This window comes from Momordica charantia, assembly GCF_013281855.1.
Source record: "Momordica charantia cultivar OHB3-1 chromosome 4 unlocalized genomic scaffold, Mcharantia_2.0 BLBB01000004.1, whole genome shotgun sequence".
In the NCBI taxonomy this organism is placed as follows: Eukaryota; Viridiplantae; Streptophyta; class Magnoliopsida; order Cucurbitales; family Cucurbitaceae; genus Momordica; species Momordica charantia.
Window position 1 is genome coordinate 6,155,144 of NW_028275162.1, and position 12,284 is coordinate 6,167,427.

Here is a 12,284-nt window from a genome sequence, read left to right on the forward strand (position 1 = left end):
AATCTGATAGTGTTGGAATTTGAAAATAGGATCCCAAGGTGGGTTGGTTTCAGTTTTCAATCTTTGAATATTTTGTTTTGGCAACATGACTCACTACTACTTTTCAAGCAACTTTCCCAGGTGTATTTTTTTCAAAGTTGATGTTGATGTCCTTATCCTATTGAGATGATTTTAAATTTAAACTCCGTTTGCTTTATTTTAAATTAAATATTATATGCAACTCACAAACCAAATGAATACATAATTTAAGTCCCATTACTTATTAAGATATGTTCGTTACTAAGTTTTCAAAAATTTTACCTATTCAACGATAATTGACACGTCTCTGGTGAATAAGTTATGAGTTTAAATTAGCCTGAAACATCAAAACTTGGAACATGAAAATTCTTAATAAACCTAGAAACTTATCATAAATATCATAGGAAAGTTCGAACAAAACTGGCTTTTGTTGACGATCAATCAACCAATAAAAACGACTCCCATGGACAAGGACAAAACTGTCCAACACATCAAACACTAAAAAAAAAGGTTGAAAAGATAAGCTCCACAGCTTTGGCAGTTAGCCAATCTGAGTTGCTTCCCATTGCCAATAAACCTATAATACTTCAGCTACAAAAAATCAATCTATATAAAGACAATATATTATCCAAAACTTCAGAGTAACTAATTTCTTGCTTGTACTGTTTTGCCTATCTGCCAAATGCAAAGAAACAATGCAGAAAAACAGGACATCAAAAATTATCAGCCTAATCATTCTTTCTATACTAAAATACAGAAATTTTTAACCAATGAAGCGTACAACTTGCCCAAGATTTGATCAAAATTTTTCAACATTAAGTTCGTAACTAGATAAGATATTCTATGTGTTTATCACTGTGTTTAAAAATAAGAGAGAATGATACCACAACCATCTGGGGAAAACCAGTAAACGCCTGCGTCAGGTCATAACCGGTAGAAGGTTGTTTGAGTAAACCCCTAAAAAACTTTTCCTGGAAGCAGAATTCTGAACCTTCATTCGAAGGACAGAGTTCAACTAAATCTTTCCTCCATCCATCAAACTGCATGTGAAAATTTTGCTTCATTTTGAAGCCCAAATAAGTGGATTCACCAGAAACTTGCTATTCTTCTCTGGTCTAGGACTGGATGAAAGTTCACAAGAATAGAGCATAAATGAGGGTGAAAAACCTTCAGTTTTAGCCTTACTACGCTATCATTCACAATGCTTCAATTTACTGAACTGCTCGCCAAGTTGAGATTCACATACAGCAAGAGCTTCGGGAGCTAAGCTTGTAACAAAAGACTTGTTAATGTTAAGAGAGGATACGAATTGGAAAATCTTGCCACAAAACTTTCGTACATCAGCTCGCCGTGCCTGCTTTTCTGGCATATTTGTCAATAACTCCTCTATCAAATTGCATAGTTCATGCATAAAGTTCTCCATCAATTCCTTTGCCACATGCTGTCCATTTTCAGAAGAAATTGATGATTTTATTGTCTCGATTACTAGATCTAGCGCTTCAATTCGCCGAAACTCTGAATTTGTATCAATGCATCTCTCCAGAAGATAACCATACAGATGATGCCCAACCCATGACCTTCTTCTAATTATCTCTTTCAAAAATTCGGCCTTAATCTGAGACTTTTTACTATGAAAATAATCCACCAAAACTCTATCAAAAATATCGAACACTTTCTGTAGTTCTGGCTTGGACAATTTTTTAGCATCAATAATCTTAAGAATCCAAAATGATGAATTCTGACCCAGGGAAGTGATCATCTTGTGATGATTCCGTGATACCGACTGCTTCTTTTTCGATAAGTTTGCAGCAGATTTCTTTCTCTTAAATGGTTTTGATGCCAACTTTAGGTTCTTCTCCAGCAAATTTTCAAGCATTGACATTTGAACGGCTTCTCCCTTTGGGTAGTCTTTTGCTTTGAAAATCTTCTTTTGCAAAATTCCCCATATCCGCTGTTCCAACTGTTCGCTACCTTCTGTTGTATGTGGGCTAACTAACGCTTGAGCCAGATTTGAGAGCACTAACAAAACCTGTGGCTTACCTGTGCCACGAACCAAAAAAACAAAGTTCAGAAAACTAAAAAAATATAATTACTCCACGACAAATGGAGATATTGAAAATAAATTACTTACAAAATACTGGAGTAAAATGGAACGATGTCCAAGTCCAAGGTTTTTTACTTTTTTTAAAGCAGAATAATTGAAAAAACCAGCTTCCTTTAAGATAAATGAAAATATAGAAAAGGACCAACAGAAAAACAAAGGACTAACCAACAGACGGGAAAAAAAATAAGAGTCCCAACAGTTGGTGATTAAGAAAAAATAGTTACAAAAAAGTTTTGAATGGACTAAAAACAAAGTTATGTTCCAAGTCAGCTTTGATGGACTCTCTCAAGGGACTGAAATGAAGATTTCAGCATCTGTGCGGGGCTTGCAGCAGTTGCTTGGTTATGTGGAGTTCTGGAACATCTAAACTCTATCGAAACAACCTCCATATATCCAAGACGTATTAAAAGGAAAAACAATGAGCCTTGGTACATAAATACACAACCGAAAGAGAGGCCTTTGTAGAAGTTACGAAGATAGCAGCAATTGGAGGAATGTAAAATTTAACCATCCCAATGAAAGATGGCAGAAAAGGGTAGAAAAGTTTCTTAATAAGGAAAGGAGATCTGAATTCACCCAAGAGATCTCCCCATACGCCTTGGAGCCCTCCAAAGAGACAACAGCTACCGGCTTCTCCCCTCCATTTGAAGAGGGCCAAAGCTTGCAACTTTCTTGTTTCAGATTGTTTGAAGAAGAAGAGATTAGGACCCAAAGAAATATGGTAGAAGGAAAAAAAAGGAACGACATCACTTAATCCACAGTTGAATCCTCGTATGGTTGAGTGGAAAAGACTACAGTTATAGAAGAAGGAACTTTTATTAGAAGTTCAAGATTTTGATGACGATGAGAAGAGTTGGTTAGTGAGTACTGCTGTATCAACATGTTGCAGGCTAACACGGTTATTCTCAAATGCAGCAACAGAGATGAGGCCAGCTATGTTATGCATTAAAGCTGGTCATTAATTGGAAACCTCTACAATAAATCTCAAAGATGGAACATAATCATTCATGGGAAATATTTGGTTACACTTTCATCCTTGTACAATGCTACAGTCAATGAAGGAAGCCTTCCTTGAACCTGGGAACAATCTTTTTCATTGGCAATGCTTTTGATGGTTTTGTGGATTGTGCTTTAACTGCCTGAAATTATTCATTAAAGTCCATGGAAATTATTTGGGTTTCATTCCAACAGAAGTTACAATTCCACCTTCCTAGTGTGACAGTGTCCATGGTGCAGTGCAGATAACATCTTTCTTTAACTCCAGATATCTATGTGGAAGAGAGGTGCCAGCTCAAGGTGATTTCTCAAAGAAAGGAGCTTTTTCTTTCATTGACAATCCTTGTGGTGGCATTGTTGATTGTAAATTGGGCTCTAACTACCTGAAACCATTGATTAAGGTCTAAGGATTATTTCAGCTTCATTGATATCGGGAGTACAACTTTATCTAACTCCCAATATCAATTGGAAGGGAGGTCACAGATCATGGTGCTTTTTCACAAGAGGAGCCTACCTAAATAGAGGCCAAGGAATAAAGTAGAGGCTCTCAGAATAAATTCAAAGAACTTGATCTTCCCTAAATTAAGAATTAAGAAAGAGGATCCTGCTAAAAGTAATTGTGATGGAAGCTAATCCCAATGTGGGTGTTCTCCAGACACATAGTTAGAAGTGGGTAAATGAAGTACCATTATATTGGTCTAGTTTTCTGGAGGCTTATTTATTATGTAAGCCTAGATATTGTTGGGTCGTCAGGAACTAGGAAGCATCATAGTTGTGAAATAACAACTCTATTAAAGTGTCTAACGTAGTCAATATTTTCTTCATCTCTTCTAAATCCTACAATAAATGTAACCATTTAAATTTTAAATTGCATCTGCAAAGGTCCTAGAAGATCCAATCACAAGTAACACACCTGAGTTTTCATGCAAGTAAATTTCCAGAAGTGACAGAACGCGAAGCTTGAATAGCATAAGCTGTGATTGGGCAGTTTCACTCCCAGCCTGACTTTTTCGCTCTTTGAAAATTTGGGCGAGATAAGAATCCATTCGGAACATTGCATCATCATCCATTCCTCCATCAGATTCAGAATCATCAGAACTGTCAGAAAGTTCTTGGCCTACTTCTCCAACTCTATCAATGGCTTCAGATTCATCTGTATGTTCATCACTATCACCTGAGTCACCACCAGCTTCAGCTTGATTAATTTCCTCATCTTCTTCAACATCAAGAAAATCTTCATCCTCATCATCTTCATCCTCTGCATTGTGATGTCTAGAGGGTTTCAGATTTTTCTTAACAACCCTTAACATTCTTATCAGCCCATCATCAGTGATATCACCACAGAAATACTTGAAAACCTACAAGACAAGTCTAGCTATAGTTAGATTCTCTAAGGAATGCATGTGCCAACGATAATGCTAACCTATTCAATTCAATAATTTCCCATCGACTGATTTTTTACATCACGTTATGCAAATCAAGGAGAGATAAATCCTAAATATAGATAAAGACACAGGTAGTTTACACCACAAGGCTGGCAGGAAAATATGATAGCAAGAGATCCAATGCACCAGTGTATTTTAAAAAAATATAAAGTGCATTAAGATGCATGGAGCAAGACATAAAACAGATAAGTTGATCATATAGAGCACATAGTGTGTGTGTGTGTGAGCATGCAACTTGTGTGAACGTAACTTTAAATGATATACCAAGGAAAAAGTTATGAATAATGTAAACTTTAATACTTCAAATACCTAAAGTTGCTAGTAAAAAGAAGGCAGAATTAATAGATCTATTATTAGGGGAAGAAAGTGAGAGAAGAAAATATATTCGAAAGAGAAGGACAGGACCTAATGAGTGAGAAAATAAAGAAAAGAAAATCATTAGTGTTAAAAAAGTATTAAAGAAGCTAGCACTCACTATTCACACAAAGCACACGCCTAAATGAGGTAAAGCCTTCTAAAACAGAAGAAAAATTGCATAGTTCTTTCAGAAGAAAAAATTGCATAGATGAGACAATTTACAAAAGCTACCGAAGAATTTCAACTACGTATTCCACTTGCAAGAAATAATTGAAGGGGAGTATCACAGAAATCCATAAAGTAGCACTCCAAAGAGAAGCAAATAAAATAAAAAGACTTTAGGACTATAATTAACAACAGCAATGCCAATTTTTTTCAAGAGGATGCTTTTTTTTCCTTTTTGATAACGGGGAGTCGGAGCTTTGCATCCCTATACCCAAAGGCATCCACGCCTGCCCCAAGGTCTAGACCTAGGAGACATTAAGGGTTTTTGGTATTAAGCTCACTGGAAGATTCGAACTTGAGACCTCTAAGCCACTATGACCAAGAACCCAAGCTCTTGCCAACCAGGCTGTCCCAAGCTTTAAACAGGATGTGCTACTTAAAATCAGAAAATGCACAAATAGAGATTGATGTGAAAATAACAGTTTCTTAACACTAATGTATACACAATTTGCGACATTCCGCAATGTACACACCTGCTCAATAGCAGACCTCATGGGTGCTGAAGATTGTGGCAGCAATGAAAGCAATGTGTCAACAAGAACATCCATTAACTGGGGTGTTCCATCACCATCTACCTCATCATCTCCAGACGAGCCAAGTAGATCAGCAGAAGAAAAGGCCTTCTTACAACATATAATTAGTTCCGTTGCAGCCTCAGTAAATTCCTCTGGTCGAAGGAGCACTTGCAAAAGCAACTGGATGAGCAAGTACCTTAGTGCATGTAATTTGTTTGCATCGGCACTTAACCCGTAATTCCTTTCCTGACACCAAAGCAATGTTTATTAATGAATAAATTAACATTTACAAAATTGCATGTTGATTTTCAAATTTAAAGGAAAAGTATTAGTCTTTGATACACAATATAATATAGGAGTTTTAGACTGGTTAAAAAAAAATTTGGACCATTTCAACAACTCTAATTAAAAATTTCAAACATGTCCCCCAATTCGATTGTTTACATAACTCAACATTGTACACAAAGTATAACTAGCTTACAATTAATATTAATTAAATTAAAAATTTATTAAAGGTAAAAAGTTACCTCTCTCCATAACCTGGTTTCCATCTCTTGCAGTTTTTTTAATGCGTCTTCATCCTCATTACTTAGGCGACGAAAAAGAGAAACCGAAGGAATGTTGCGCAAAGTACCAAGAAACCTCATAAAATAAGAACCAAGATCATTTGGCTCAAGACCATTACCCAAACCATGAGATCCCTCTCCCTTCTGAGCATTTGCCAGTAACAGCTGCAGTTGTTCAATACACATCATGCAAAGAGCACTAGATGTGGGAGCTTTTGGCCACTTAAATTTCTCCTGCAATTCAAAAGATGTCACTTCTGTGCCAAGAGATGCAGTGAACAATCCCTGAACAGCTAGAAACTTCAAAACTTCTTTCTGCACCCGGAATTTTGCCTCAGGTTCCAGCTTCAAGTGTTTCAACATACATGGTAGAGATTCTATAATCCAAGTTCTCAAAAAATCAGAGTTCCCCATTGTTCCAATAGAGTCTTTATCCTCAACAGAACCAACCTCTGAGTTGTCATCAGTTGTTTGACTTTGATCTGAAGGTTCTTCTGATGTTCGACTTTCATCCACAAATATGTTCATCAAGTTCTGAATAAACAGAATGCAACCCGTTTCTGTTTTGAACTCGGACATCAAATTTTGGACTGCTTTTGTTCGTGTAATGCAATCAAACTTTCCATTACTGTGCTTCTGTAACGCCACAATCACAGCAACTTTTCTGACATCATCATGCAGTGCCCATTCAGATAATTCTTTCAGAAAATTCTGCACAACCTTATACAACCAAGAATCCTTAGTTGAAAGTATGTCCATCAGACACTGAACTACTTTATATGACAGCATAGCAGGCACAAAATTTGCTGGCAGTCTTGGCAGGAGAAGCAGTAGAACATCAAACACCAAGTGCTTGCGGTCGTGAGATGATAGCAGAAGTGATCCTTCAACTACAACTTCAAAAAAATTTTGGAAATTTATCAAAATTTCCTCTTCAGAAGAGCCACTTTTACGATTCTTTTTATGCTTCTTCAAAGAGGTTGAAATTGATGATGCATCTTGAGTTTGCAAAACTGAATCTGGCAACAGAATGTTTAGCAGAACAGGCCATATGCTGTGAATTCTTGGCTGGCAAAAAGTAGACTCCTGCCAAATATCATGCACAAAAAGACAAAAGTCGGTGATCCACTTCTTAAATTTTTATCACAATATAAATATTATTCGGGTAAGTAGATGGATACTTCCAAGAAAGCACCTTCAGACAGTTGGCGAGGGATGACAAATGATCAACAGCAAAAAATCTGCTAGGACTGAATGGATTTGGTAGAAGCTTAACCAATGATGGACAATCAGCAGAAATCTTTTCTCGTAATTTTAAAGCCAACAGCAATGCATCTGGGTTCCCAACTTCAGTAGCTGCTTCAAACCACTCTCGAATTCCTGGAGCTTCAAGCACGTTATTCAACACCACCTCAGGTGTCATCTACAAAACCGTAACACCATTTTCATGAAGAAACAATAATTGAGTTGCAATAAAGAAACGTTAAATAAAGACCAATTAGGTACAGGCATGAGCAAAATTGTCCTACATGACAGAAGAAAAACAGCAAGCAAACACCAACACATTTACAGCCATTTTGGTATCCTTATATCATTTCCAAAAATAAAATTAATTCTAGGAAAAATCGAATCACCCATTCAATAAATAAATAAGGTAAATCTCATTTTGCATCATGTGAAACATAAAAACTAATGAGCCATTACAATTTAACAAAAATACAAAAAGAAGAGTGGTTCATCCACCCACCCATTTAAGGCCAAATGAGCAAACAAAAAGATGCCCCAATTGGCATTCTAAAAAAAAATCAAAAGTATATACACACACAAAACAGACATGATAACAAGTCATTTTCTTAATAAGTTATATATGGTCAAGTTTTTTCCATATGTTCTTCAGAGTAGCTTTTCAGGGTTTTTTTAATGACAAGTCATGCTTTAATTGAGAAGAATGAAAGAATAGAAAAGGGCATACAAAAAGACCGCCCAATAAAATGAACCAACTTTAAAAGGGGCTTCAATTTAACGAGATCAACCCTGAGGGGTAATTACAAAAATCTTTGGCTCTGAGGCCCAAAGAGAAATATGAAACCGAGCAAGAGCTCAAAACTCCTCCTAAGATCTCTTGACTTCTTTAAGAATCCTGTTATTTCTCTCGTTCCATAGCCCCCACAGAACAACAAAAAAACCCACACACCACAAAAAATGCCCATTATCCCAAAACGAAGAGTGAAGGAGAACCTCCTCCAACATTGAACTACACACTCTAGAGCGAACAAATCAAACTCAAAACGCCTAAAACAAACAATCCAAAACAGAGGATCCAAACTGACAAGACCATAGGAGATGATAATGAAACCCCTACAAACTACAAAGAATACAACACTATAGCCCTATCAAGAAAGAAGAATGCTCCGTAATGCAATCCAACACAAAAAATCTAACATTCCTTGAAATCTTAACCTTCCAAAGCGAAGAAATGAAGAAGTAACAGAAGTCTCCCGACTTGGACAATAAGGCCACAAGATCTAACGTAGAACAAGGATGACAGAAACCAAAAAACCAAGGAAGAAGCGTTGCCCAGAGAAGGCAAAACTGAAGCCACTAATCAATCCCTCATGGAAGAAAGATGATACAAGCGAGGAAACAAGGAGCAAAAAAGTCTTATCCTCCAACCACTTATCCACTCAGAAGTAGGTTTCATTCTCATCCCCCATCAAACAATGAACGAATGAGGAAAGGATGGGAAGCCAGAGAAATAGTTATCCACAGATTCATGGAGGTGCCTTTAGAACCCCCGTTTGTCACTGAATCAAAGGGATGAGGATCATACTTACTATGACCCTACACCACAGAGTCGGGCTCCTGCAAGAAACACCATGACCACTTGGCCAGCAAGGTTTATTACGCCACTTTTGGTTTCATTGAAACTTATATTAATATTTGCTATATGAATGAACAGTTCATTTTAAGACCTTTAAAAGCTAAATGTTAAGAACCTTAACACACCATTGAAATGGTGGCCACCCAAAAGTTACTCTATACAATCATCTTTGATTGAGAAGCACCAAGATAGGCAAATTAATCAAAAAAAAAAATACTTGGTCAATGAAGCCAATTTTATAATTCTATAGATCATGTATAGACTTATTCCATGCATTCATAAACGAAATGGAAACCAAATAAAATTATTCCTAAAGTATCCCATGGATACAAAAATTAACATCTATGAAAATTAAATGTAGAATATTTTTTAAATGAATTTAGAATATAATATCACTATTCAAAATTATATGCTTACAGAAAAACAAGTACAGCATTTCTCATTAAAAGAAATATTTTTTCCTAATCATTGTTAAGAAGTCCATGTGCTCCTTAATTTAAAATAATAAAAAAGAAGTGTCCCCTAGATGATAGGGCTTGATCTATAAACTTGATAGAACTTCAAGGAAGAGTATATCATTAAATAGACAATATACCTTTTCTATCAATTGTACAATAATTGAAACAGCGGGCTCTTGCAGATAACGTTTTTTAGCTGCAAGAGATATAAGAACACCGGTGATCTCCTTAACATGTGAACTGTTTATATCAGAAGAGCATTTTTCAGCTAGTCTTCCCGAGTGGACAAGAGCACCATAAGCAAACAAGCGACCCAAAAGACAGTCCCTCGCTTCCTGCATCACCATCAAGAAGGGATCAAGCAACAGAAAAAAGATTTAACCAGAACGCAGCAACCATATTATAGCCTGATAGAATACATCAACTGTTGTTTACCTGGCCCTTCATCGATGAAGAAACCTCTAACATATTAACTATAAGTTTCAGCAATGAGTCCACCTTGACGTTGGACTGTGTGCCTATCAATGCAGTAAATCCTAAGGCAAAACCCTGTCTAGCACACTGCAATTGCAGTTCATAGCAAACATAGGTGAAAAGTTAGGATTGCATCACATGGAAGAAATAACCAACAGAATCATCCAATATTTTGTCAACCAGAGACGGCATGAGTTTCAGGACAAACAAAGGACGTGAGGAAAAGATGTGCATCCTAGAGCATGATGTCCATTGAAGACACAGAAAACAACCTAAAAACCATGTGATTTTTCGAAAGAACCAATAGCATTTTGATACGATTATTATTATTATTATTTCTTTGGTAAGAAACAAATTCATTGATGTGTGAAGTTACAAGAAACTTCTCCAAATGGACAAAAGTGAATCAATATGATAATAATGAAAAAGGGGAGATAATATACACCAAGACATAGCAAGGAAAATGATGTCATCCACGTACATCTGTCAGATAATTTTGTTACGATTAATAAATAGACTAATATGAGATGATCATTTTTAGAACTCAATGACACAGCTAAAACCTAGGTCAAGACTAATATGAGAAAATCAATGCACGCTAACTCTACTTTTGAGTTTGAGCATAAAAATTTGTAATAGTTAATTTCATCATTGAATTTTTTGTTCCAACAGTTATTGTTATAAAATCTGCTTTTGAAATAACATTTCATTTAAATACTAACTATTTTTTTATATTTCAGAAATTGAATTCATTTTTTGCATTGGCCTAGAACCTTGAAATTTGTGAAGATAGCCTGGAATGTTATCCACTTACTATACTACTAAAAAGGTACTACCAATGATGCTTCCGAGCATCAATACATACCTCTCTTGAAGAAGACATGCCTCGAATCAGTCTACGTACAGCATACCTAACAGATGGTGCACAATTATCCAAGCCATCATCCTTCTCAGCTTCCAGTTTTAACCCACCCTCAACCAAATCCTTATTTTCGATTTTGTCATATGCTTCTTGAACCTTTAGCAGCTCAGTTGCCAAAGCTTCTGCAGCTGATTCTCTCACAAAAATGTCAGCAGATGCCAAGTCCTTGAAAACACTAATATGAAATTCAGGGAGACCACTGCTTGAAACAGACACAGAAGACGGCTTAGTCTCATCAGCTTTACAGTTAACACTAATTTGTTTTTCCTTGGACTCTCCACTTTCCAAAATAGCTCGCTTTCTCTCTTTGTCGAATGTTTTTCTTTTCTTTTTTCTCTCCATGGGTTTCTCAGAATCAGGAGTGGTAGAAGAGGGGGTATTAACATCCCCATCTTCCTGCTTATCCTTCTTCAATTTTTTCTTTAAGGATTTTGAAACAGCACTATTGTCACCCATTAATGTATCTAACTGGATCTCCATTCCATCTGTTGAGTTAGAGCTTCTCTTTTTACTACCCATTGTGCAAAAGAACTATCTTGATACTTTCTGGTATTAATAATAAACAGATGAAAAAAGTAACAGTCACTATAAGAACATATAAAATTAACTGGAAATTTTAAGAATGCGCGGATCAAACTTCAAAGAAGTAACAGTCACTTTAACTGGTATTTTACTAAAACAGTGGTGCTTACTGAAATATAGGGATTTTTGACTCACCGTACGTTCTCAAAGCGGCAGAAGAAGAAGAAAGAAGAAGAAACGGCAGAAGTAGAAGAAGAAGGAAGAAGAAGAAAGAAAGAAGAAGAAGAAGAAGAAGAAGAAAGAAGAAAATTAGGGTTTGGGATGGGAAGAGGGTAAGTTTTAAAATAATGACATTTTAAAAAGAAATTACAAAAATAATGTTAATTTAAAAATAATAACTAAATAGATGTAAATTAAATAAATAAATACAAAAGTAATTTAGGTTTTTGAAACTATTGACAAAAATAGGTTAGATCAAAGGAGGGATCAAACCTCGCATACAATGGACGCTACTTCCGTGCAACTTGGATTGTCTATGTGACGGGTGAGGTGTTATTGACGTGGAAGTGTACGCGACTTCCAACGGAAGTTGCAGGCAACGCACGCGACTTCCAACAGTCGCAGCCAACGCACGCGACTTCACAGCCGATGCACGCGACTTCCACGGAAATCGCACCCAACGCACGCGACTTCCACACATTTTTCTTCTTTTTTTTTCCGCTGAAGTTCCAAACATTTTTCACCTTTTTTTTGGTGAGTTTTCATATATATTTTTTATTATTACTTTTATTAATATTGCAA

At 36.2% G+C, this 12,284-nt stretch overlaps 1 protein-coding gene across 2 annotated transcripts; it reads right to left on the bottom strand.

Annotated features, from left to right (window-relative positions):
- Positions 1 to 604: 604 nt before the first annotated feature.
- On the bottom strand, positions 605 to 11,815 carry LOC111008215 (DNA polymerase V family). Of its 2 annotated transcripts, none has more exons than XM_022280845.2 (9): positions 11,679 to 11,815; positions 10,905 to 11,507; positions 10,001 to 10,126; positions 9,703 to 9,900; positions 7,422 to 7,649; positions 6,188 to 7,312; positions 5,619 to 5,906; positions 4,032 to 4,476; positions 605 to 2,058 (listed from the first exon to the last, which is right to left on the bottom strand). In XM_022280845.2, exons 2-9 carry the CDS (start codon positions 11,478 to 11,480, stop codon positions 1,211 to 1,213), a joined length of 3,834 nt encoding a protein of 1,277 aa, XP_022136537.1. In that variant the 5' UTR covers positions 11,481 to 11,507; positions 11,679 to 11,815; the 3' UTR covers positions 605 to 1,210. The 2 variants fall into 2 exon arrangements, with proteins under 2 accessions (XP_022136537.1, XP_022136539.1); XM_022280847.2 differs by having other exon boundaries at positions 11,654 to 11,793.
- Positions 11,816 to 12,284: the final 469 nt, after the last annotated feature.